General features: G+C 17.9%; 5 protein-coding genes across 5 annotated transcripts, besides 19 other annotated features; 4 read left to right on the forward strand and 1 right to left on the reverse strand. All coding sequences in view use genetic code 6, as the record gives it.

The window, feature by feature from the left end:
- Positions 1 to 953: 953 nt before the first annotated feature.
- Positions 954 to 1,026: a microsatellite.
- A 226-nt stretch (positions 1,027 to 1,252) lies between these two features.
- Positions 1,253 to 4,369, forward strand: IMG5_145130 (phospholipase eta 2, putative; the record flags this gene model as incomplete). The annotated part of the gene is made up of 4 exons (XM_004031152.1): positions 1,253 to 1,557; positions 1,602 to 2,265; positions 2,318 to 2,675; positions 3,285 to 4,369. The coding sequence occupies 4 exons, from the start codon at positions 1,253 to 1,255 to the stop codon at positions 4,367 to 4,369; spliced, it is 2,412 nt and encodes an 803-aa protein (XP_004031200.1).
- A 934-nt stretch (positions 4,370 to 5,303) lies between these two features.
- Positions 5,304 to 5,356: a microsatellite.
- A 1,124-nt stretch (positions 5,357 to 6,480) lies between these two features.
- Positions 6,481 to 6,619: a microsatellite.
- Positions 6,483 to 6,614: a microsatellite.
- A 1,217-nt stretch (positions 6,620 to 7,836) lies between the features above and the next one.
- Positions 7,837 to 7,919: a microsatellite.
- A 2,247-nt stretch (positions 7,920 to 10,166) lies between these two features.
- Positions 10,167 to 10,230: a microsatellite.
- A 1,069-nt stretch (positions 10,231 to 11,299) lies between these two features.
- Positions 11,300 to 11,335: a microsatellite.
- A 159-nt stretch (positions 11,336 to 11,494) lies between these two features.
- Positions 11,495 to 11,553: a microsatellite.
- Positions 11,554 to 11,565: 12 nt separating this feature from the next.
- IMG5_145140 (hypothetical protein) lies at positions 11,566 to 16,301 on the forward strand (the record flags this gene model as incomplete). Its single annotated transcript, XM_004031153.1, has 14 exons — positions 11,566 to 11,727; positions 11,785 to 11,865; positions 11,923 to 12,120; positions 12,175 to 12,324; positions 12,365 to 12,591; positions 12,677 to 13,409; positions 13,560 to 13,637; positions 13,786 to 14,270; positions 14,313 to 14,696; positions 14,870 to 15,127; positions 15,188 to 15,356; positions 15,400 to 15,548; positions 15,657 to 15,790; positions 16,051 to 16,301. 14 exons carry the CDS (start codon positions 11,566 to 11,568, stop codon positions 16,299 to 16,301), a joined length of 3,459 nt encoding a protein of 1,152 aa, XP_004031201.1.
- Positions 12,627 to 12,664: a microsatellite.
- Positions 13,641 to 13,770: a microsatellite.
- Positions 13,660 to 13,767: a microsatellite.
- Positions 13,690 to 13,754: a microsatellite.
- Positions 16,302 to 17,185: 884 nt separating the features above from the next.
- Positions 17,186 to 17,222: a microsatellite.
- Positions 17,223 to 18,531: 1,309 nt separating this feature from the next.
- Positions 18,532 to 19,617, reverse strand: IMG5_145150 (hypothetical protein; the record flags this gene model as incomplete). The annotated part of the gene is made up of 1 exon (XM_004031154.1): positions 18,532 to 19,617. The coding sequence occupies one exon, from the start codon at positions 19,615 to 19,617 to the stop codon at positions 18,532 to 18,534; it is 1,086 nt and encodes a 361-aa protein (XP_004031202.1).
- A 486-nt stretch (positions 19,618 to 20,103) lies between these two features.
- Positions 20,104 to 20,134: a microsatellite.
- A 411-nt stretch (positions 20,135 to 20,545) lies between these two features.
- Positions 20,546 to 20,587: a microsatellite.
- Positions 20,588 to 20,711: 124 nt separating this feature from the next.
- Positions 20,712 to 20,773: a microsatellite.
- Positions 20,712 to 20,800: a microsatellite.
- Positions 20,801 to 20,845: 45 nt separating this feature from the next.
- On the forward strand, positions 20,846 to 21,514 carry IMG5_145160 (hypothetical protein; the record flags this gene model as incomplete). Its single annotated transcript, XM_004031155.1, has 1 exon — positions 20,846 to 21,514. One exon carries the CDS (start codon positions 20,846 to 20,848, stop codon positions 21,512 to 21,514), a length of 669 nt encoding a protein of 222 aa, XP_004031203.1.
- Positions 21,515 to 21,611: 97 nt separating this feature from the next.
- IMG5_145170 (hypothetical protein) lies at positions 21,612 to 27,885 on the forward strand (the record flags this gene model as incomplete). Its single annotated transcript, XM_004031156.1, has 11 exons — positions 21,612 to 22,609; positions 24,462 to 24,534; positions 24,596 to 24,652; positions 24,851 to 25,182; positions 25,228 to 25,324; positions 25,744 to 25,907; positions 25,989 to 26,844; positions 26,872 to 27,048; positions 27,133 to 27,337; positions 27,395 to 27,621; positions 27,676 to 27,885. 11 exons carry the CDS (start codon positions 21,612 to 21,614, stop codon positions 27,883 to 27,885), a joined length of 3,396 nt encoding a protein of 1,131 aa, XP_004031204.1.
- Positions 24,096 to 24,151: a microsatellite.
- Positions 24,401 to 24,455: a microsatellite.
- Positions 27,886 to 27,993: the final 108 nt, after the last annotated feature.

Here is a 27,993-nt window from a genome sequence, read left to right on the forward strand (position 1 = left end):
ATGCTTCTAAATTACTTAATTTTTTTCTCTCCTCCTCAGTAGTAAAAACAATAGTACAATTTTAAATTTAAGTTTATATACCTTACAATTCTTTTTCCTTTTATTAAATTTCATATTTAATTTTATTAAAATGTTTTTAATCTTATATTAACATCTATTCATTTCTTTAAATTTCGCCTTAAAGCTTTACTTTTTTTCTCAATTTTTTCAATTATTCGATTACATTTTCATATTAATCTTGTAAATACAAATTATCGAAATCAGTTATAATTTTACTCTTATATGTATCTACTACTTATTTTTTTTTCCTTTTTTTAAATTCTTGCTCATTTTCCCATCTTTTTTATAAACTTTGATCTAATTGTTTTTTCGAAGATTTCTAAGAAATCTTTTCTCGATCTTCTTTTTGTATTTCTACATCTAAAAATTACTTCAATTACATTATTTTATTTCCATGGATTGATGTTTTTGCACGAGAAGCCTTTTATTAATTTATTATTTATTATTGTTATTATTAAAAAATTTGCATGTTTTTTTAGTTTTTTTAATCATTTAACAAAGGAAGTTTATTTTAACTTTTTTGAATATCTTCTTTTTTTTCTTCAGGTTTCTTTTTTTTTTATTGATTTATTTGTACATATAATATAAATATAATTTTCTTTTTTTACTTTTATAGCGACATCATTTTTTTATATTTAATTCGATTTTGTTAAATTTTTTTATTTTTAATTTTCCACATCAACTCCTGTCAAGCTGAATGTTGCTTCACTCATTTTTTGTTCTTTTTTTGTTTTTTTTTTTTTTGAATTTCTTTTAAAGAAAGATAAATTAAATATAAAAAATATAATGTTGTTTTAAATATAATAAAAATATTATTTTTTTCAAATTGAAGAAACGAAGTTATTTTTTTTTTATAAATAAATTTATTAGAATAAAAATTTGTTAATAAAATGTATATATATATATATATAAATATATATAAATATATATATATATATATATATATATATATATATATATATATATTTAGATTTTTTTTTTTAATTTTTAAATATTTTAATTTTTCTTCTTTAAGAACTTTTTTATAAAAAATTATTTATAAAACTAATATAATTATTTTGTTTTAAAAAATAAATAATCTATATAAGCAAAAGTCTGAAAATTAAAAAAAAATGAAAAAACATACGATTGTAAATATTCCCCATAATTTATCAATACTAAAAAGTGTAAACCATATAATATATGGAATAAAATGTTTAAAATACAATCAAAAATAAACTAAAAGTAAAAAAAAGTATTCTTTATATACAATGATGATATTAAATATTTACAATGGCTTTCTGATAACAAAAAATACACACAATCAAGAATTCTATTAACTGATATATAATAGATACAATCTAACTATACATTAAAAAATAGAGATCCCAAAAAACTTTTTTATATATAATCTTCTAAATATAAACTTCTTTTAGAATTTTTTTCTGAAAACGATAAAATCACATTTTAATAAGGACTTAATTTTTTTATTGAAAAAGCCTAAGAAATCGAAATAATGTAAAAAAATAAATAAAAAAATTAAAAAAATAATATTTATAAAGTGAAAAATAATAAGATTAAATAAAATATATGGCTAAGAACTTATTTTTAAATGCTGATACTGATGGAAATCGATAATTAGATTATCAAGAAATTTTTTAACTTTTAAAAAGCCTACAAATAAGTATAAATGATAAATATTTGCGTTAAATTTTCAAATAATTTGATATAAATAAAAACGGCTAAATTGAATAAGAAGAGCTAGTTTTTATAATTAGAGATATTTCTAAAAAAATAGAATTATAGGAAATTTTTAATAAATACTCATTATCCGGGTTTATGATGCCTGAATAATATTAATAATTTTTGAGTAAAGAATAAAAGGAATAAGTACCTATAAATAAAGTTCATGAAATATTCAAAAGCATATGTTTAGATAATAATTAATAAAATCTAAAAATAGAATTTTATTAATTTAGTAATCTTATTTTTAATGAAAACAATAATATATTAAACCCTATGGAACAAGAAATACATTAAGTAAAATTTATTTTTTATTTATAAGTTATAATATTAAAGGATATGGATCATCCATTGACAGATTATTTCATTAACTCATCCCATAATACATACTTAATGTCAAATTAATTAATTGGATAATCCTCTATTTAAGCATATATTAATGCTTTTTAAAAAGGTTGCAGATGTGTAGAATTAGATTGTTGGGTATCTTTAAATATATTTATATTTTCTCTAAATTAAATATATATAAAAATAGGATGGAGCAAACGATGAACCAACAGTATATCATGGATATACATTAACATCTAAATTGCTATTTAAAGATATTTTAAATTGCGTGAATGAATATGGGTTTAAATATAGTTAATATCCTATTATTTTATCTTTAGAAAATCATTGTACAATAAAATATTAGAAAAAAATGGCTTAGTATATGTAGGATATACTTAAAGAAAAATTGTATATAGTACCACTTAATTGGGAATAGTTAAATGATTATAAATCTCCGAATTAATTAAGGAATATGGTTATAGTTAAAAATAAAGGGAAAGTTGATAAAATTTACTCAAATATAGAAGAGATTAGTGATTCAGATAATGAAAACAATTGTATAAGTTAGGAAAATAAGAAAATATCTTCTAAATAGGATATAATTACATAAAATATTTAAAAAGACTAATAATATTAAAAATTAGAAAGTAATTAATCCCAAGAAAAAAATTAATCTAATATAATTTAGGATAATTATTATTCTAATAATTAAGAAATTATTAATTTTGGATAGTAGGAAAGCTAATAGTTCACATAGGAACATAATTAATTGTTAGTCTAGGAAAAAAACTAATAGTTAGTGATAGAAGATACTAATGATTTATAAGTGATTCCTTTAGATTTCAATGATTCTGAAGATGAAAACGAAGATGAAGATTATTTATAAGAAAATATATAATTTAAATTAATTCCTTTTTAAACTTAATAAAAAAGATGCATATAAAAAAATTTACCAATTTAATAAACATAATAAAATAATGAAGAAAATATAGCAATATAATTTTAAGAAGAAAAAAGAATAATACATGATTATTCTGAACTATAAAAAATAAAAAATTAGAATTATGAATAAACAGACATAATAAATTAGTATTAAGTAAAAGAAAAAGAAAAAGAAGAAACAATAAATTAATCTTATGAACAAGAGGGAAAAATATATTAATATTTAAAAGAAAGAAAGATATAATAATAGCAAGAATTATAAAAAGTAAAATAATAATAATATTAACAAGAATAATAAAAATTAAAAAATGATTTTTAGGAAGAATAAGAAAAAATAAAATAATAACAATAACAATAGTAATACTTATCCTAAAAAGATGACAAAACAATAAATAAATTACTATAAGAATAATAAAGAATAAAAACCTAATCATCAAAAGAATTAGATGAATATGACGATAGACTACAAAAGAACTCCAAGAAAAACAACATAAAAAAATAAAAATAAATAAAAGAATGTATAGAACTTCTCAGAGTAACTTCATTGTTTGGTTGTCATATGAGAATCGAAGATACCTAAAAAAGATGTTGGTAAATAAGTTCCATTGACGAAAGTAAAGTCGAAAAATTACTAACCACAAAACCCAAAGAACTTGTAGACATTAATAAATAAGCTTTCACCCGTGTGTATCCAGGTGGACTAAGAATAGATTCTTCAAATTACAATCCTATAAACGGATTTTTGTCTGGCTCTTAAATAATTGCTTTGAATTTCTAAACGAATGATTTTTTCTTGTTATTATATTTATCTATATTTTAATAAAATGGAGACATTAAATGCGGTTTTGTTTTAAAACCATAATATATGTTAAAATATGAAAAAAATCCTTAATATCCATTTATGATGAGTTAAGTAAGGAAAATTATTAAAATAAAAGTAATTAGTGCTTCCTAGTTAATTTATGAAAATTAAGACTCTGATATTATGGATCCTTATGTGGAAGTTTCGGTTTGGGGAAGTGAATTAGATAGAGAAAACAATTAGACTAAAATCACTAATTATGTAAATAATAATGGTTTTCATCCAATTTTTGAGGATAATGAATTCACTTTTTAGTTCGTTTGTCCAGAAATTGCTTAAGTTATTTTTAAGGTTAAAGATAGTGATTATGGAAAAGATGTAACTATTGGATAGTTTGCGATACCTGTTAATTGTATTAGGTAAGGATATAGGATTGTCTAGTTGAGAAATAGTTAACTTAATTTTTTCTAAAACTCGTTTATACTTGTTCATATTTAAATTATAGATTAATGAATAAAATTTAAAAAAGAATAAATTTACTGAAATTTATATTAAATAAAGATTTAAAATAAAAAATAATGAAATATTTTATAAACTTTATAAACTTATATATATTAATAAAATTTATTTTCATTTTTTTTTTTATTGTAAAAAAATAATGAGTATAAATTAATATAAAAAACTAATGTATTTTAATGAATAAAAAAATTATAATTATTTTTTTAAACTATTTAAAATTAAAAATTCTTTAATATGTATATGAAAAAATCATATTCTTGATTAACATTTTTTATTTGATTTTTAAAAATTGGTTTAGTCTTTTCTTGACATTTAAAAATTATATTTTTTTTAAATATTTTAAATAAAACGAAGAATATATATTTTAAAAAATAAATTAGTAAAAAAATGAATAATTAATAATTTTCAGTTTATAACAGCAATAGAAACAGTAAAAAAAATATAAATAATTTCTAAAGTCTATTAATATAAAGGTAAAGTAAATGAAATAAAAATGAATTATTTATAAAACTGTTTAAATGCAGACTTAATTCCAAATATGTCTGTATTAAATCAACTAAAAGAAATGTCTTAAAGTAAATAATTATTGAAGCAATAATTTAATAATAAATAATTATCAGGTAAAAATCAAGTAAACATAATTAATCTAAGCAATTAAAAATTAAAAGATGAAGAGATAGCACCATTTTTATATTCAATATAAGTAAAAATAAACATAAAAAAAATAGAAATTATGTATATATATTAAACAAAAAAAAAGAATAGTAAATGTATTTACCAAATAGATCTAAGTTATAATAATTTAGAAGTAATTTTTTTTTAAAAAAAATGTAAAATTTAAATAAAAAAAAAAAAAGAAGATAAATATATTTTTTGATATATTAAATAGTCATAATAAAATAAAATTAATAAATTTAGAAGGAAATAGTATATATATATATATATATATATATATATATATATATATTTATATATTTATATTTTATATTAATTTCGTCTTTATAATTAAAATATTAAGATTTTGATTAAACACTTATGTCATTATTAATAAGTTATGCTAATTCTAAAAATTAATAAATTATTTTTAATATTGTTAATAATTAAAAAAGTTCAGTTTATGTTTAATAAAGATAAGACAAAGAAAAATCATTAAAAAAACTTACTGTTTTAAAAACTGAAAAAATAAAATAAATATATGCTAAACATATATCATAAGAAAAAAAAAATGATCCTTATTTTATGATTTTTAATGAAAAATCTAATATGATTATGAATAGAATTGATTGGCTTATCTAAATTTAATTAATTTTCAATTTAATATAAGAAAAAGGTCAAGTATTAAAATAAGATTTAATATAACATATTTAAAAAAATATAGATGTAAAATTATATGTTTTTTATTTATTTTATTTTTTTTATATACAAAAGAATTTTAAATTATAAAATAAAGATCAATATATAAAAGAATCTAATTAAATAGGTTTATCAGTTAAATAATTAATTAATATAATATAATCTTTTAAAAATACAAAAATTAGTTCAGAAGAACTTTTAGATTTAATAGCTAAGAAAAGATAACCAATAAAAAACAAAAGTGAAATAAATATCGAAAAAATGAGTGCAAATTATTTTATGGATAATTACAAATAAAAAAATAAATCGAAAAATGTTTTTTCTTCTAATTCTCAATATTAAACATTAAATAATTCTTTTAATAGAAAATAAAAGATAAATTCCAATAATACTTAAACTTTAAAGTCTTAATAATAAATTGATTTTTTAGAATAAGAAGGTAATGAAACGGCAAAATTTGATAAAGAAAATTCCAAATTGTATATGAAAAATTAGAAAAAATCAATAAAATCAAAAAGTGAATAGGATTAAATATAATTATTTTTAAATTAAATATAAAATAATAAATGTATCAACTAAAATTAAGGAAAATAATAGTTAGAATTATCTGATATAAACCCGAACGATTCTGAATTTAGAAATTCAACATTAAATGATATGAATTTAATTTTATAATAATGTGAAAGTAAAAGAAGAATTAATACATCTTTTTCTTTTGATGGATAAAAAAATTATTATTAAGCAGTTGAAACTAAATAATAATAAAAATAATAAAAATAAATATAAAAATTAATTATAATAATAAATATAATAATAATAATAATAATAATAATAATAATAATAATAATAATAATAATAAAAAATATAAAAAATAATATAAATAATATAAATGTCTAATTTAAAAAAATGTTAAACATAATTTTCAAAAAGTCCTTGTAAATAAATATAAAATGTAAAAAACTCTATTAAATAAAATAAATTTGATTAAATAAATTTTTATAAATAAATTCTGAAGCAAAAAGGAAGAATTTGATTTTAATAAATTTTTAAAAAATAAGTCTTATAATTATTTACTATTAAAAATAGTTTTTCTTTATTATAATATATTTTTTTTTTTTATTATTTATATAATAATTTTTATAGTAATTTTGTTTGTTTTTTATCTTTAAAATACTATAAGGTTTCTGATAATAAAATAATATCATTATATTAATTTATTTTATAGTTATTTTTTTTAATAATATTTTTAAAAAAATATTTTATTTTTAAAAATTGTTTATTTTGATAATAATTACAATTTTTTATATTAATAATGGATTAATTATTTAATTATAATAATGTATTTTAAATATATTATTATAATTATTTAAATTAAATTTTTTTATAAAAAAAATTATATTATAAGGTTTCTGATAATAAAAAAATATTATTATATTAATTTATTTTAAAGTAATTTTTTTTATAATTTTTGTTTGCTTAACATTTTATAAAATTAATAAATTTTTTAAAATTGTTTTTTTTTTGTTATAGTATATTGGTTTAAAAATAAATTTTCAATTTTTTATTTATATAATATTTGATTAAATATTTAATTTTTAATAATATAGGTATGTATGAATAATATATATTTTTTTTTTAATTTAATTTATAATTTATATTATACTATAAGGTTTCTGATAAAAAAAATATTTTTAAATAATTTATTTAAAATAATTTTTTTTTATAACTTTTTATAGAAATAAAATCTTTTATAATTATTCATTTAATAAAATCTAATATTATTTTAAAATAAATTTTTAATTATATTTAAAAAAATATAATATAAATTAAATAAATATTTATGTATGAATTATATAAATTATTTTTTAATTTATTTTATTAATATTATTACGTCACTGATAATTAATATATGTATATTTAATTTAAAGTAGTTTCTTTATTTTATATTTTACTTATCATTTAAAAATAAAAATCTTATGAAATTGCTTATATTTTTAAAAGAAGCATATTATTTTAAAATAAATTTTCAATTTTTTTTAATTTGATATTTAATTAATTATTTAATTTTTAATTAAAAAAATATGTTTAAATTATATATAATATATATTTAATACTAAATAAAAACTTTATTATAAATAAAAATTAATAAAATATTATAAACCATAATACATATAAATAAAAATTAATAATAAATATCAAAATATTCTAAAAATATATTTTAAAATAAATAATTTTTATTCTAAATTTTATTTTTAAAGTGTCTCTATATTTAAAAGTTATATATAAAATAATTTTCCTCTTATTTTTCTATAATTAGTTTTATAATTTAAAAATAAATAAAAAAAGTAATATTATTTAAATTAAAAATATTTGTCATATTAAAATTAAAAAATATAAAATTAATCTGAAAATAAGAAAATTTTACATTATGTAAGATTTTGTAAATGATATAATAAATATGGCAAGTATTTAAAGTGAAAATCAATAAATAATTGATCATAATAATTTATTTTTTTAAGGAAATTTTAATGACAAGAATATTTCCTCAAACAGACTTCATTAAACATTTTCAAACTCTAGGAATGGTTTAGATTTTTAATTACAAAGATACTATAGTATAAACCATCATGGAGAATGTACATTTAATTAAAATAATCTCTAACTTATGCTATCTAACTAATCTAATAAAAACTCTTTTTTCTGTTTTAATAATTTAAAACCTTAATCATCTGACTAAATTAATTCTTACATATATAATAATAATATCTCTAACAAGAAAAGCGAATACGATTCATTTGAAAAATTTAATAATAACTAAGCTAATGATTTTGCAACTAATTTATTCGATAATTAATTATTAAAAGATTAAGATAATTTAAATAAAATTTAAAACAATTTTTTAGTCTAATCATAAAATTTAAATCTTCCTATAATTACTGAAATAAATTAAGAATGCAAAAGCTAAATACCCGAAAATTCCGAAGAGTCAACAAACAACAATAATTAAAGCAATTCAAAAATTTATAAATAAAAATATAGATAAAGTAGGCATAAAAATGTATTCAAAAATTTTGGAGGTGCTATAAAAAGGTTTATTTAATTTAATCCTTATGTAAAAGAAAAAGCGAAAAGCTTTTAAGAAATTAATATATTTTATAAATGGTTACAGGATGAAATAAAGCTTATGAAAAAAGAAGATTTTATTAAAGGATGGACCACATATAAAAATGATTCTTAATAAATAAAATTATTTAAAGTTTTTTTAAGAGAATTATCCTTAGAGTTCTATGAAAATTTCGCTTTCTAGTATCTAATGAACTCAAATAAAATTAAAGACTTAGAAATACACTTAAGGTCTATTTCTACTTATATTATAGCTATTAATGATACTTCTAAATTGGAAAGATTTAAACCATGTTGAAATAACTTATTTATATATTCATGAATTTAAACTTTGTTTATTTATATAAATTATTATTGTAAAAAAAATAAAAATATGTTTTCCTTTTATTTTTCTTTTTTTATCTAAAAGATGGAATTTTATCTACTTCAATTAATTTATTAATAACTATTTTATCATCAAATCTATAATAACATTAAATGAAAAGTAGAAACTATTAATATTTTAATAATTGCCATAAATACTATTAATTTTTTATACAGTTAAATTAATTATTTTTTAATTAATAAAAATTCTCATTTCATACTATTTAATCATTACCATAAAGCTATTTATTCTAAAATACTATTTTATTTATTTCATAATTTACAAAATTACTAATGCTTAAATTATGAGAAATATCCCGAGTCTTATCTAGACTTCTAATTAGTCCAAAATAATATCAACATTTAAATGTTCGAAAGTAACTCCAACTATATATTTAATATTCAAATCTAAAATATCTGAATATACTTAACACCAATTAAAATTTAATTATTTATTTCTCTACACATATATTTAGTTTTGAGTATTTTTTATATTTTAAATATGAACTCTAATCATTAGAAACAGCTTATATTATTAAATTAAAGGGAAATTATTAATAGTAGATAGAATTTTTTGTTTATTTTTCTATTTATTATGGTTTTTCTTTCATTTTTACACTTATTTATTTGAGTTAATTTTGTATTTATATATTTATTCCTTATAATAGTAAATTTTATTTTCGATATTTTAATAATATTTTATTTTTATGAAATATTAAAGTTATTATTTTAAATATACCAAACATTTTTTGCAATTTTTATTGGCATTTAATTGAATCCAAATTTCAAAGTAATTTTCGGCATATTTTTTTATTTAAGAGGATTATTTTAGTTATCTTTTTATAGTTTTGTTTATTTTTTTTTATGTAAATTCTCTTTATTTTTTAAAAAAATTCAAAAGGTTTTCTATAAAAATTAAATGCATCTAATTTTAGAATTTTAATCAAATTTGATTTTTTGTTTTGTTTATCTTTTTAAATTTTAATTTTTTGTTTTTGTTTATCTTTATAAATTTTTAGATTATTAACTATGCATTTTCTAAAAAAATAAAAATATTTAACTAATTAATAAAAACTATTAAATTTATTTTCCAACGATAAATAAATTCTTTGCAAAATAAAGGTTTGCCTATTTTAAGGGTTTATATTCAAAAACTTATAGATTAAATCGTTTTCTAGGCATAATTATTAATAATTTTTATATTATTTTAAAATTTATTTATATGTAATTTAAATATATAATACAACATATATTACTTTTAACATTATTATTATTTTTTTTTTCTGTATTTTTATTTAAAAACTTATTAAAAAAAAAGACAAGAACTAATAATGGATTATTAAAGTATTTATTTTATTTATTAAAAAAAACAAAAAACACTTCTTAAAATATTTATTATATAATTAATACGAAAGTTAAATTAAATAGAAAATTATTAAAAACTGTAAATATAAATTAAAGATGCTACTTATCTAAGTTTTTACATTAATTTTTATTTTTTATAATATATTTATTTATGAATTGATTTATTTATATAAAACATTATTTCTTAATAAATTATCTGTTATTTTATTACATTGCAATATCTACGCTAATAATATTAATATTTTAATGTTTATATTGCTTAAGTATTCAGAATAAAATATTTAAATATCATTTTATCAAAAGTATAATTAAATCATTTTTTTTTTAGTTTAATTTTTAAATAAATATATTAATAAAGTTAAAAAAGTAGTAAAATAAAACATATTAATAACATTATTTTGTTAAAAACTAATTTTTATTTATGTAAAATTTGAAAATTAAAAAATAAATGATCTTCTTAATTATTATAGCATTAAAATATCATTATTTTTATTGGTAAATTTTAATCAAAAAGATAATGATAAAAAATAGAGAAAAAAATTATAAATAATAAAAAATATTAATAGTATATATATTAATTAATAAAATTTAAATAAAATTATAACCAAATTTATTAAACTTCTATCTAATAATGTTTCTTTAATAATTTTATTAAATTTATTTACATAAAATTAAGAGTTTTTAATAGTTTATAACTAATATTTTTTACAATTTTACGAGAATTATATTTATTTAAATTAATATTTATTAAATTAAATAAAAAAACATAATTTATAACTATTTTTTCTATTTAAAAGATTTATTTTATTTATAAAAATAATTTAAGTGAGTTATTTTTTTCTACTAAATTTTTGTTTAAATAATCAATAAATTTTCTTTTTTTATGTATAAATAACCTTATTTTTTAATGAATTGAAAAAATATTTAAAAATCAAAATAATTTAAAATAAAAAAATAATTATACTAAATAAAAATTTACATATAAAATGGGAGGTTGTTCTGGAAAATAATAAGGAGGAAACATAAGATAAAATTAAAAATAAAATATTAAAGAAGAAGTAATAAAAGCTACAGAAAACGATAAAAATATTACAAGAAGATTTACAGTAGTATTTGCAAATATAAAAGTTAAAAATCCACCAACTATGGTAATATAATTAATATTTTTATACAATATTTTTTATTTTAATAAAAATTAACATAAGCAAAATATTTAATTCTAAGTTAATTTTGATAACTAGCATAAATACAGTGCTTCTTTAGCTGAAAAAGATGATTATTTAAGAGTTTTATTTTATAAATAATTAAAAATTAATATATTTACTTATTAAAATATTTAATAGTGGGAAGGACATTATGAATTTAATTATTAATCAAATGATTATAATTTAAAAGAGCATTCATTTATAATTATATATTTAAAAAATTAATTAGAAGAATTATTAGGATATATAAAGCTTAATTTATATAAAGTTGCTACAGGTCCATATCATCATGATTTGGCTGTAAAATGGACAAATCATAATAATAAAGAAAAATAAGTTTTTTTTAAATAATAAATAAATTAAAATTCTTTATAAAATAAAAAAAAAAAGTTAAATAATTAATAAAAAAATGAAGGAAGAATAAGCTTTGATTTAAAAATGTTTTAAAAAATAAACTTTTAAATTTCAGTCGATAATGTAATTGCCTGTTTAGAAGATCATTTAACTGATAAAGCTTATAACTTTTCATTTAGAATAATAGTAAAATATTTAATATTTATTTAAAAAAAATAAAAAAAAGACAAGTAATTCAGTATATCATAGTGAACATTCAACTAATTTTATAAATCCAGCATATAATAATTTATAAGAATTAGAATATTATGAAAATTTAAATATACAACAAGAAGATTTCAATTCCATTTTAATAAACGAAGGAATAGAAAAAAAAAATTTAAAAGTCGAATAATATAATAAAAACCATTTAAATGAATCTCGATTAAAAAATGAATCTGTTTAACTTATAAAGTAAATATATATATTTTTATAAAAGAAATAAATAAATATATATATATATATATATATATATATATTAATATATTTTTTATAATAGAAATAATACAGACATTTTTAATAACAATAATACTGGAATTTTCGCAGTTCCTTCAAAAAGATTTAATAAAGATTTTAAGCCAATAACATTGCCAATATTGAATGAAAACACAGAAAAATTCATATTTTTAGACAGTAAATCTTAAAAAGTTTAAACTGTTAATAAAGATATGACTCACATAAAAAGCTTATTTATTAGTGACCAAAAACAATTGACTAAATAATAAAAAAACGATGAAAATGAAGAAGAAAATATCCAAAAGCATAATTTGACTCTTTTTTGGGATTATTTGACTGATTTAACTTTCCAAAGACCTTTTTTAAATATAGAATTGACCACAAACGAGTTAACTTCAACTTCTTTATAAATTTGTATATGGGGAATTGAAAACATATAAGCTTAGGAAAAAGTCGATATTAATGGAAACATAGTTAAATATATGGATAATCATATTTCAGGGGAATGTTATGTTTCTTTAAATAGAATACTTTCTATAACCCCTGAAATAAAATAAAATCAAGAAGGTAATTAATAACAAATAAGACAAAAAAATATAAAAGAAAATCTCTGGTCTCATGGTATTTAAGTAGGAAGAGCTTTAGGGTAATTCAAAATTTAAAATCATGAATATTTGAGGTAGTTAATAGTAGGGGTAGCAACTGAAAATGGAATAATGAAAGCAAGTCCTTCTATTAATTAAGGATAGGAAAATAGTAAAACTAATAATATAAATGTAATTTTTTATATCAATTTTAAAGAATTATATAAAAATATTTATTTTTGTAAATATTAATGATATTTTTTCAAATTTTTTTTTAAAAATTTATAATAGTAATGTCTTATTATTTTACTTATTTTTAAAAATATATATATTTTTTTTAAGGTTTAAGTATTAATAGATGCTAATGATAAATTTATTACTAGTGTATTTAATCTTTATTAGAAAAAATAAGATTTAAGTGTAATATTATATTTAATATATGTATATATAAAAATTTATATAAAAATAAAAATATATATATAAATATATATATAAATATATATTTTTATATATATAAATATATATATAATTATATATACATATTTATATATATTTACATTTCTACAAGGATGAAGAAAGGTTAAAAATGTTCGAAGAAATAAAAAATAACTATAAAGTTTTGTTCGAACTAGCCTAAAAAAGTCATAAAGAATCAATCACATCTTTTTATTATAAAACTGAAGAAGAACTTTTAAAAGCATAACTAACTATTATAGAACTTGAAAAACATTTAATTATGTATGCTGATGATGTTGATGAATAATTAAAAGATAATTATTATGAATTATTAAAATTAGTGATAAATAGAGGCGAATTTAATTTAAGTTAAATGTGTTTTGATGATTCTTATTCATATTTATTAATTGCAAATAATCACACTTAGAAAAAAAGAAAAAAAAAACAAAAAATTCCTTTAAAACTCGAAGTTGCACTAAATTATTAATATCTCTTATATATTATATTAGAAAAAGTATTAGATAAGTTAAATTAAAAGGCTTTAAGCTTATAAGAAAGATAATTTGTAGAAAATTTTTGCGCAATAGCATATTTTAGGTAAAAAATAAAATTAAATTAAACACATTTATAATTAAAAAGAATACCAGAATTTCGATAAAAATTATTAAAATAACTTACAAAATAAGAAGATCCTTAAATATAAGAATGGCGAGGAACTGAATACAAATTAGATGAACAGGAAAACTTAAACTTGATTAAAAATAAAGAATTTTTAAAACTTTTTGATTGGGATAACGAATTTTTCAAATATATAAAAGGACATTAAAAAGCAGAAGATAATTACCTTAAACTTACGGTTATTCTTGATAATTAAAAATGGTGTCAAAGAATTCAAAAAAGAGGAATAGCGTTTTTTTTTTTATCTCAGAATGGTTATAATATGTAAATAAAATTGTTGTAGTAAAAGATTAAGTACCTTGGTAAGATTTACCTGGTTATTTAACATTATTAAAAGCTTTTCTTGTAGAAATGAAAATTAGGGATGTTTTGTAATATCCTGTAGCATTAAAAAATGCCAGTTAAATGTTTTTATATAATGAAAGATTATTAAATGTATTTATTACTTTATTATATAATAAAACTAAGTAAAAAGAATTATATAAATATTTATTTATTTTTTATTATTAAAAAATAAGTGTATATGATTCTGTAAAAGTTGTAGCTGTTTTCGATATGATAAATGATTGGCTTGAAAGATTAATTCTATTGAAAAAAAACATACCTACAATATTTGATTTTAATTTCTTTTTTAAAGGAATCAGAATGATTATTAATAGTCATAATTCGATTAGTATTTCTAGAGTATTATGGGTTTTATATAATAATTATCAATTATTTCCTTCTGAGTTCTAAAATGATTTATGCTAATATTTACTTTCAAATATATTTTTTAAGTTTTATTTAAAAAAAAAATATATATTTAAAAATTTATATTAATTTATTATATGGTTAAGGTTATATATGCACTGGTCGTTTAATGTAAGAATGATATTCCATTATTTCTTAATATATAGAATATTCCACATTAATAGAGATAATATATCAAGACTAGTAACTATAGAAGAAATAAATAAAGAAATATTATTAAACTAATAAAATTAATAATTAAAAAACAAATTAATTGTAAAATATAAATATATATATATTTATAAAGTAATAATTATAGGATGAACTAATATATTTAAAATATTAATAAATAATGGAAGTATTAGAAGTTGCTAAAATTAAATACTAACAATAATAATTAGCAAAGTAAAGAGAAGTGTCCCTCCACTAAAAAATGAGATAAAAAATAAATAAAAAAAAAGACGATGAGTATTTTAAAAAAATAGCCTCATATGGAAATAAAAACAATTAATATAATACAAATACATAATCATCATCATCAATTCTTTAATAATCTTTATAATTATAGAAATAAAGATCTATAACAATAAGTTCTCCCGCAATAGAATATTAAGTAAAAAATACTACACAGTAAAACTTAGCAAGTGTATCATCGTCTAATTTAAATGAGATTATAGCCAATTAAAGTACTGATGATCCAAAATAAAACAGTAATTATGCATAAAATAATTTCAATGTAAATTTAAATAATTTCTAAAGTGCATACTTAAACCCTAATAATTAAATAAATTTAGTCATGTAATATAAAACCTAAAGTAATATGACAAACTTTGATAAATAAGATGATAATTTAAATAAAAATTCACCTTAAATAGTTATTTATAACAGAAAGCTTTCTTATCATGAAAAAGGTTAGAAAAAATAAAAAAAAAACATAAAGAAAATTATTTATATTTAATATTAATATTAGATAATAATGAGTTGACTTCTTTATTAGAAATAGAAGCCTAACATTTAAAATATATTCCTATAGCAAATTTTGAATTTGATGAATTAATGAAAAAATATAATGATTGGTATGAAAATAAATTACCAGAACTTAATTATTTACTAAAAGATTAAAGAATTTAAGTTTCAAAAAATTATGCTGTACCTGAAGTTGTTATTAGAAATCAGATTGATGAATCCGAAGCTTAATATGGGTAAAGTGATGAATGGTGAAAAATTAGATTTTAGAAAATTAAAAAAATATATTTGTTTTTAAAAAATATATATATATATATGATATCTATTATATTTGTAAAATAAATTCTCTTTACAATTTTTTTGATTTAAATATTAAATTATTATTATTTTTTCTCAATAAAGTAATTATAAATTTAATTTTTTAAAATATAAATTATTTATTTATATAAGAAACAAAAATAATTTTATTTGTTTGATTTTCTTTTTTTTTTCATGATAAAAAATAATTAAATACTTTTTCATAAATAATATTTAAAATAAAATAGAAAAAATGATAATATTATCTTCAATATTATGTATTATTTCTATAAATTATCTTTAAAAATCGCAATAATAGTTATAAGTTTTCTTATAGTTATATTTAATATTCTTGAACTGTATACCTAGACTTACTAATGGTTTAGTAAATTAAACACTAGAAATAGGTTTACATATGCTTATCCAAGATGCAGCCCGAAAATTTAATAATTAAGAATAATTAATATATAAAATAATTCTTTTAGAATTATTAGGTCATTTCTTTTCAGCATTCACTGAATATTCTTAAATATTCACAAACCCTAATTATAAATAAGATATATTAAAATACATATTAATATACATTCTAAATACTATATACATTATTTTTTATGGATGTAAAAAAAAAAATCAATAAGAATCAAAATAAATATAAAAAAGGGCGAATAATCAAGAATACTTTCACTAAGCATATAAGCTTTTATTTATATAATATTTTTATATAATTATGTAAGATCATCAAAATAATTTGAAGTTATATTATAAAATTACAATAAAATATACCCGATGGAAACTGCAATATCAACTGAATAAATAGGCTAGTAAAATTCCATGACTTATTTTTAATAAGATACATTCCTATTAATAAATCAATCCTATATAGAAAAAGTGTAGTTAAATGTAACTAAAAAACTCATATTTTAATATTCCTTAAATGAAAAATAATAATAATTCATAATGTATTATCAATCCTAAAAATTAATTTTAATATATGAAACTTAAATAAACTAATTCAAAGTAATAGATGATTTAGAATTCAACGAAAAACTAGTGATACCAAATCCTAAATAAGGGAGTTACTTAGCTCATAAAACAAAACCTTTATTAGTTATTTTTAGTGAATTTAATGATAATTAAACTGGAACAGTCATTAATGTAAAATAAAATTATTTTATATATTTTAGTAATTATATGTTAATAAATATTATTAAATTTGCATATATTTAGGTATATGATCTTTTGAATGGAAATGTAATTTTGAATTTCGGGTTAACCCATAAAATTACGGATTAAAATTGTTTGCATTTATTTGATTCTTTTTAAGTTGACTTAGATTTAAAATCAGATAAAATAATTTTTTCTCATAATAAAGTACTTTGTTGCCTTGATATTGAATCAAAAAATAACGAATATTTAACAGAGAATTTCCAATAAAATTCTCTTGTTTTAAAAGCCAATTAAAGAAAAATAATAGTTAGTGGGTTTATAAAATATTAATATAAATATAGATTAATATTTTTTTTTTATTTGTTTAAAATAAAAAATAAAAATAAAGTAAAGACGATTTCCCTTAAATGTTTGATGTACCAACTAATTAGCCGAATACTATTTATTCTATATTTGCCAGTTATTCAAAAATAATACCTATAATAGGTTTAAACGACTTTTATTTAGTACAGCCTGCCTGTGTGAAAAAAATGCTTTTTTTAATAAAAGGATACGGAAATGATTTAAAAAAAATTGCCTAAATAGATATTGGAAAACCAAAAATTAATCATGCAATTTATGCTCCTGTTTAAAAAGAAATTTATTTTATAGAAAAAACTAGTTTAAAAATGTATAAATATTGTCTTAGCAACTATGCTTTTTCAAATGACGATTAGTAATTTAAAGATAGTATAATAATGTTAGATTGAATTTGTTTATTTTTAATATATTATGGCTGGCCTTTTTATGTAATTTTTAATTTATATATGAATTATTTTAATAAAATAAATAATATATATTTTTAAATAAATAGAAAAAAATAAATATATATTTATTTTAATTTATATTTAAAAAATAATAAATAAATATAAATATATACATTAAAATAATAGATAAAAATAGATTTATGACATAAATATATATATGTATATAAAAAAATATATCTCTATTTTCAATTTTGAAAAAAAATAAATGAAAATTATCATTAATTTTAATCCTCTTTCTAGTATAAATTATACGATTCAGTGAAGCATTTTCCTATAAACTCAATAATATTAGGTGCAGTAAGACTAATATTATATTTCTAATATGCATAACTGCTAGCTTTTCTAGTTAAACAACTACTAAAAATACATCCTAAAATAATCATATTTTCTTCGTTCAAATGTGGTTATTTTTTGGCCTATTTTTACGCCCAACAGCAATAAACTCCCACTAATCCACTTAAAATATCTCCTATACCCCCGCATCTTTTATGACTTGACTTTTAAAGTGTTAAATATGCCTCTTTTCCGTTTGTTACAACGTCAATAATTCCTTTGTGTATAATATTAATATTATTTAACTTTTAAGCCAAAATAACTGCATCTTTAACAATAGGATTCTCAAAGTCATAAATTTATACATAATCGAGTATTTTTTTATTAAAATAATTATATCCTTAAACATAGTCTTCCATTAATTAATTCCTTTATTTATTTTCAATTTCTAAACAATTACTATTAACAAAACACTTCCAAAGTCTCTAAAATTCAACTTAATTGGGTGTTAAAATATGATATTAAGAATCCTTTTAGACTACAGTTTTAAAAATTTTACTTTCTAATCCAAATTTATTATATTCTTGGATTAAATACCATATTCCATCCGCATCAAGTACTATTATTTACTATTTTTTTATATTTTCGATTATCTCGCCTAAATATTCGCTTATCCATTAATCCCTGCCTAATCCAGGGCCAATTACAAAGCTATCCAAATTCTCTTAATGTTGAGTTATTTTATTTACTGTTTCTTTTAACTTTTTTTAATAAAAAATATCGGTTTCTTCCTGCTCGTTTAATGCATGTAAATATGGGTGAGTTATTATTTCTGGAGAATACGATTTTATAGGAATTGCGGCTTACTTTGTACAAAATATATGAGCTTAATCAGCTCCGCCTTTTAATTGTGAAAGCGCAGAATAATATGGAGAACCTGAATATTCTAGACAGCCGCCAATTATTGCAAGGCAACCGTTTTATTCTTTGTGGAAATTATTTAAAATTTTCGGTAATATGCTTTTCATTAAAAATAATAACTATTTTTTTTTTGACTTTTTTTAATAATTTTGTATAAATAAAAAATTGATTTTATATTGGTATTGTTTATTTTATTTTTTAGTAAAGAAAAAGATAATTATTATTTGTATTGTTTCATATCATATATGCTTATATAAAATAAATATAAATAAAATATTAATAATTATAATAGTGTTTTAAATATAATTTAGTCATAGTTTGTATATAAATATTTTTAGATTAATTATTAAAAATTTTATTAAATATGATTAAAATATAATTTATAAGAAAATAATTATTAGTAAAACGGTATTTATATACTTTAAATAATATAAAAAAATTATATAAATTTTTTATTTAATTATTTATTTTATATTAAATTTAATGTTTAGACAATGGCATAATTACTAATTTCTTTATATTAGGTAATAAATACATTTATTATTTATAAAAATATAGTTTAATAAAATTAATTTTAATCTTATTATTCATTCTTTTAAATTTTCAAAATTTTAATTTTTCAAATTGTATTTTTTATTATAAGCATAATTTTAGAAAAAACTAGTAAAATAATTATAATTTTTAATCAATTTATATTTATGTGTATATATAAATATGATATATACATTCATATTACAAAATATAAAAATGAAAAATATATAATTCATATTTAGATAAATTAGTTTATGATTTTTTAAAATTTAAATAAATAATACTTTAAAATAAAAAAATTATTAATACAAATTAATTATTACAATAAAATATTATTTAAATCAATTAATATTTTAATAATATTTTATATTATTAATATATTATAAATGAATATTTATACGAATAAACATAAAAATATTTTATTCAGATATAATATTATTATATAAAAATTATTTAGAACATAAAAATATTTTATAAAATATAAAAAACAATAATATTTATTTAATTTATTTTTAATTATTTCATTTATAATATTTCATTTTATAAATAAAACATTATTATCAAATACTTTATCCATTTTTTATTTTTTATTTTTTGATTAAATTAATTAATTTACTTGTTGAATACTTTTCTGAATTTTTATTTATTTAATTATAAAGATAATCAAAGATAAAAAAATAAATAAAACAAAAATTAAACAAAAAATTTAAAAAAAAAATATTAATAAAAAAAGCAAATAAAGCTTTAAAAAAAAATATTCCAAAATAAAAAGCCAAACAAAATAAAAAGAAAATTAAACATCAAATGTCTTAAAATTAAAGTAATAATCCACTAGGTTAATCTTTAATTGATCAACAAGTAAAAAGTAACACTAGCGGCACTTAATTTTTCCGTCGATCAATAAATGAGGTACCTGTCCCAAGATTTGACAGTCCCTTCCAATTTGGTCGAAAATCCTACTAATTAACCAAAGCCCAACCAATAAACATTATTTTATCCACAGAAACCGAAATCCCTCCCCAATAACTACCCGAATCTGAAAAAACTGGTGAAAAAACTATCCAGTAAGCCCAAAAAATAATAGAAAACCAAGATTTTAAAAAACTCTTAGATTTCGTAGAAGATAACTAAGACGCAATTATAAATACTTAGAAAAATCCCGTATAAAATTCTCATAGAATGTCTGAGGTAAAAAAAGTAACATTTCTAGAAGGCTTTGGTGACTAGTAAGACTAAAATTCATTGAATTTCCAAACTGACAGAGTATCTAAGATCCAGCAAGCTGCTCGTTAAACCATATTCCTAAGTTCCAGTTTAAACTTCAATATAGACGATGTAATGGGTTTCGAAGATAATAAATTTCTAATAAGAAACGGCGGTTCAAGAAATATCCAAATATGCCATAAACGAAAATTTAATAAGTGCCTTAGGGGCTTATAAAAACGAAATAATAGAACAAAGAAATTAATTTGAAAAACCTTTGTTCCAAAAAGTAAGTCCTTATTTTGCTTGGTTCCTAGTTTTTCTAACCACAATTATGAATTCCTGTATTTCACCGTGGATATTGTCAATGCCTGCTGAAAAGTGCATTAGAATTTCCTGGAGATTCTTTATGTAAGGACTTATGATGATTCCATTTGTAACCTATGAGAGAAGATCAGGGGACGAAATAGTTAAAGCTAAATATAAGCTTTCATATATTTTCAATCTGGATAATTTCAAAAAAGTATATATAAGCTCTTTCACGTCTTCCATGTGGTTCACAATGACACTTTTTGCTTAAGAATGGAATTTTGTCTCCCATTCATTAGTTTTGGGTGCTTTATAAAATTTTTTTTTTAGTATAGACCGAAAAATAAAAGGCATAGAAAATCATAATATAGAAAACGCAGGATAAACAATGGTAATAGGCGGTGTATTATGTATACTAATTGATTCTTATACATTTGAAACTGCTGATGCGATTCCTTCCACGACTTCTTATAAAATGTTTAAATTATTAAGAAGAGCGACTTGGTAAAGAGTCATCTTGGGTAATTTTACATCGATTTTAGTCAGTTTTCTAGTCTTTAAAATGGATAAACATTAAGGGATTACAAGGAAGACTTACCCTCCGTATTTAGCGGCAATGATTATATGTTTTTTGACTGCAATTAATATGTAAATGAGTGCTTATTTTTTTTCAGGAAGTGATTTTGATGTAAATCATTTATGGGGTTGGCTCGGTCTTTTTACCAGTGAATAATTTAGTGGATATTTATATATGAGTATTATTTTATGCTTTGGTAGTTTTATTACAGGGGTACTCGTAAGTAAATTATTTGAACCAATTATTCCGGCTACTGCTTAACTTTTTGAACCCGTTATTGCAACAATTGTTTTCTAACTTGTGGGTGTTTAGATTATTCCAAGGGGTTTAACTTGCATAGGTTACGTATTTTTGTTACCGGGAATTTTCTTGATTATACTTGGATAACATTTAATTGTTTAGAGGATTAAATAAGAGCTGGTGGATTAAGAGAGATCAGATGAAGTGTAGAGATTAAGATAATGGTAGATTTAATAGGAGTAATTAAATAAATAAAATTCAAATATTATTAAGGAAGAATAGGAAATTGAAATGGAGGAAATTAAAAATAAATGATTTTTTTTATATTTCTTTATATTAATTTTTTTAGATTACTTTATTTTTTTTAATATGTAAATTATTTATTTAATTTAATTTTTTTTTTTTTTACTTATTCATTTTAATCATAAATAATATAAATCTTTCTTTTTTTATAATTTTAATAAAAAAAGTATTTAATTGTTATATATATATATTTTTTTTTTAAATAAATATTAAATAAATGTATTTTTCAACATAAAGAATCTGCGACTTTTATCATTTAGTTAAACTTGTCTTAATCTAACCCAACAAATTCTTATTCTTTGTTTATTTTATTTTAATTATAAATATAAGTTAAAAAAAAATTATTGACGTTTAACTTTTTCTCCTTTATTATATAAAAACAAACATGGTATTCCTTCAACATTATGTACTGTGGATATTTCTTAATTTTTATTTTCATCAATATTAACTTTGCAAACAATCCATCATTAGCCTTTGCAAACTTCAGCTTATAGTAACTCATCAAGTTTCAAACAAGGTGGGCACCAATTTGCATAGAAATCTAAAATTACAGGTACTTTTGATTGAATAACTTTTTCTTTAAATTCTTTGTTATTCTTTATATGATAGATACTCATATTTTTTAATTTACTACTTGTTTCGATTATTATTTTTTGTTAATTTTAATAATCTAAAGATTTTAAGTTATAAAATATTATAATTGAAATTTTTAAAATATAAAATAATTAGATATAAAATATTAAAACTATAATTATTAAAAAATAAGAATTGGAAATTGGAAATATAAACTTTTCGAAAATATAAATTTATTCTATTTAATTAACAAAATAATTATGTTTTTTATAAATTATTCGAAGCTTTAAATTAATAAACCAAAAAAAAATATACATATTAGAATAAATTATATTCATAATTAACTAATTAACATTTGTTTGGTTTTTAATTATATATTTATAATCATAAAAAAAAAATTTTTTTAGAAAAATAAAAGTATTTTAGAAAATAAACAAAAAAAATTAAATTAATATAATAAAACTATAAACTAATTTTAATAGAAAATGTAATAAAATATTAAATAAGCTTCTTAAATTATTTTATGAATATTATATAAATATTAAATATAAAAATAATAAAATTAATTAAATAATAATTAATCTATATTATGTAAATTAATACCTATAATTATTTTAATTTATTGAGAAAAATATTGGTTATATTATTATTATTCTTTTTTTTTTCTATATTTTTCATATAATTTAAAAAAAATATTAATATTTAAATAATATAAATTTATAGAATATTAATTGTAACAATTCATATATGATTATTATATTATTAATTATATGAAATAAAATTTGAACATAAGGAATATATTCATCTTTAATTAATTTAGTTTAATATAAAAAATATTAAATTAATAGTTTTATTAATTTATAATGATATATTTATTTATATATAATGATAAATATTTTTAATTTTTTTTAATTTTAAATATATAATTATAAATTAAAAATATTATTCTTATAAATAATTAATAATATTTTTATTCAATAAAAAATAAATTAATGGATAATTAATAATAAAGTACTTTTTACATCATATAGGATTTTTTCTACTTATATTAATATTTTTTTTATAGATAAATTGAATTAAAACAATAATAATAATTAAGCAACAAAAAATAATATTTCTCATGATTAGGAAGTATATTATTTTATTAAAATTTTTAAAAACAATTATTTAAATATATATAAAAAAATATTTAATAATACATAAATAAAAAAACAGCTTAAGCAAAGAAGAAATTCATTTAAAGCTAATGTAAGTAAAAGATAAAGATCTAATTTATCTTCTGTATTATGTATAATATTTTAGAAAAAATAATAAATTTTATAATTTAAAAATAATATTTACCAAAAAAGCAAAATCATAAAATAGTTCCTTTACAAGAAAAAACTCAAGATTTTAATAATATAAAGGTGAATAAAAAATTAAAGTAATAAATATCTATTTAAAATAAAATAAAAACCCGAACATATTTTAAAAAATAAAATAAATATAAAATCTAAAATAATAAATAAATTTGATAGTTAATAAAGCATCTGAATATTTTTTTAAAAAAAATTAAATAAATAAATAAATATAATGGAATTAAATTAAATTATTTTTAAAAATAGTTATTTTGTGCATTTATACTTGATCATTCTGTTACTACAGTAATTATGACAGTTATTACTCTTTATGCCCTTTTTGGAGATGATGTGAGAGTTTTAGTAACAGATTCTTAAGGAGATTAAGTTTTTTGGGTATTAAATATAATAAGCATGGCTTTTTTTTCAATAGAAATAATAGTAGCTTCATTCACAAAATCTTGTTATTTTAACAGTTTTTTTTTCTATTTAGACTTTGTATCTACAATATCTCTACTTTTGGACATTGGTTGGATTTCAAATACATTATTTGGTGTTAATAATATTTCATCTGCAACATCAGCCGCATAATTAGCAAAGTATATTTTTTTTTTAAAAAAAAAATAATTAAAAAAAAAAAATAGAGCCGCAAGAGCATCTAGAGTAGGTACACGAGCAGGAAGAATAGTAAGAATAGTGAGACTTATTCGTTTAGTTAAATTATATAAATAAGCACATTAAGTACTTTAGTAATAAATAGATAATTTCCAAATAGAATAATTTTAATAAAATTAAGATAATGGAGTAGCTACTCCAGGAAGAGTACGAGTTTAAAGTATGACTAAGAATTTATAAAGAAAAGAGTCGAACTATAAAAGATAATTATCTTTGTAATCTTCTGAAAAAATCGAGGATAATAAAAAACAAGGGGATACTAAAAAAACTTCTTAGTTTAAAAAAAATTAATAGAAAATAGAATAATAGGAACAGGCTATTTTTTAATAAAAATAAGAATAATAATAAAAATAAATCATAGAAATTAATTAATAATTACAAAAGTAAGGCGAAAATAATATTTAATAATAATAAAATTAAGACCAATAATAAGATGTATGCATTTTTAAACATATTAAATAAATTGAAAATAAATATTTTTATAGGTAAATATGTTTGAAACAAAATTAGGATAAAAACTTTCAGATTAAACTACCAAAACAGTCATATTAATTGTACTTTCAATTATGGCCAGTGTACCAATGTTTAGTTCCGATACATATAATGATTAAATAACAAGCTATAATACAGGATTAAGTAGTTTATATCTGTAAAAAAATAAATATATATAATATTATTATTATTGTTAATAAAAAATTACATTATAAATTAATATTAAAATAAAAAAAAGTTATTATACTAAAACCCCATCAGATGACTTATATAAAAAATCATTATAACAATATATAGATTTTCATAAAAAATAACGATACCCAATATTAAATATCCGTTACTAAGTATAAGACATTAATCTATATTCTAGTGAAACAAACCCAGAAATCACAAACTATCAGACCCTAAGATTAGAAGAATAATTTATTTATTCATTTGAAGATTCTTAAGGAGAAATTTTACTGAGTATAATAATTGATAAAAGAATAGATAATGATTTAAATGCCATATTGTCTATTGTGCGTACTATTTTTGTATCTATAGTCCTTACTGTAGGAGCTATTTTATTTTCTGGAGATATCGAATTATTAGTACTTGAACCGATCGAAAGTATGGTCAGGAAAGTTAAAAGAATTTCTGAAAATCCTTTAGAAGCCGCCTAATTGGAAGAACAGGAAACTTTGGCAATGGAATAACTACTAAAGGATGGTAATTTGGAAGAAATTAAAAAAAAAAAAGAACAAGAAGGGTATGAAACAGTTATTTTAGAAAAACTAATCATTAAAATTGGAGCACTTTTAGCGATAGGATTCGGAGAAGCTGGCTCTGAAATTATTGCTTCTAATATGAAACGAGCAGGTGATGTAGACCCTATAATTGCAGGGAAAAAAGTTATGGCAATTTTCGGATTTTGCGATATTAGGAACTTTACAGATGCCACAGAAGTGCTTTAGACAGGAGTCATGGTCTTTGTGAATGAAATTGCGGAAATTACACACGCTATAGTAGATTAACATATAGGGTAACCGAACAAGAACATAGGAGATGCATTTTTGTTAGTATGGAAATATCCAGAAAGTGATACTTTTTATGATGTAAATAATCAACTTTAATTAAAAAAGGAAGAAAGAGTTAATATATATGCTGATTTACCAGTTTTAGCTTTTTTGAATATAATGTCAGCAGTTTATGTATCGAAAAAATTAGTTAAATATCAATAGAATTAAAAACTTAATTTTAGACTACATAATTATAGGGTTAAAATGGGTTTCGGACTACATATAGGATGGGCTATTGAAGTAATGTTTTTTTTGTATAAAAATAAACTTAATAAATATTATTTTATATATTATATTTTTACATTTTTTTTTAAATAAATAAAGGGAGCTATTGGTTCAAATTATAAAATAGATGCTTCTTATTTGAGTCCAAATGTAAATATGGCTTCTCGTCTAGAGGCTGCAACGAAATAATTTGGAACTAACTTATTAATAAGTGGTGAATTATTTTAAATATTAACTCCTAAGTGTTAATAATAATGTAGACATATAGATAGAGTGCTTGTGAAAGGTTCTTTATAACCTATGGGTATTTATATATAATTTTATTTTTATTTAATTGTTTTTATTTTTTATTCTTTTTTAGATTTATACACTGTGGATGTTCATTTAGAAAATATTAATACTCGAGGATGTGGAAAAGACTAGTTTGATATTGGAAATTTAACAGTTCCTTAAAAAAAAAGAATGAGAGTCATTAGTAGATTGTAAAGAAACAAATTGAAAAATGATATTTTTTCATGTAAATCATTTCCAGCTGAAAAATTCAAAACTAATAAAATGCTTTATGCTATGAGAGAACTTTTTAGATCTGTAAATATAAATATATTATATAATTTTTGAATGTATTTTCTCTTAAAAAAATAGAGTTTTTATAATGAATGGAATATAGGTTTTAATTATTATATTTAAGGAAAATGGGAATAAGCTAAATGTTAATTTTTAAAAACTTTAGTTATGCTTTCTTAACATAATTTTATTGATGGGCCTTCTAATACTTTATTAAATGTAATAAAAGAAAATAATGATAAATGTCCAATAAATTGGAAAGGTTATAGAGTTTTAACTGAAAAATGATATTTTATATATATATATAAATAATTATTATTTAATAATTTTTTTTTAAGCATAAAGATAAGAAATTTCTATTTATAAACATTTTATTAATTTTAAATTGGTTTTTGT

The sequence above is a fragment of the Ichthyophthirius multifiliis genome, assembly GCF_000220395.1.
Source record: "Ichthyophthirius multifiliis unplaced genomic scaffold scaff_1120509251126, whole genome shotgun sequence".
NCBI lineage: Eukaryota > Ciliophora > Oligohymenophorea > Hymenostomatida > Ichthyophthirius > Ichthyophthirius multifiliis.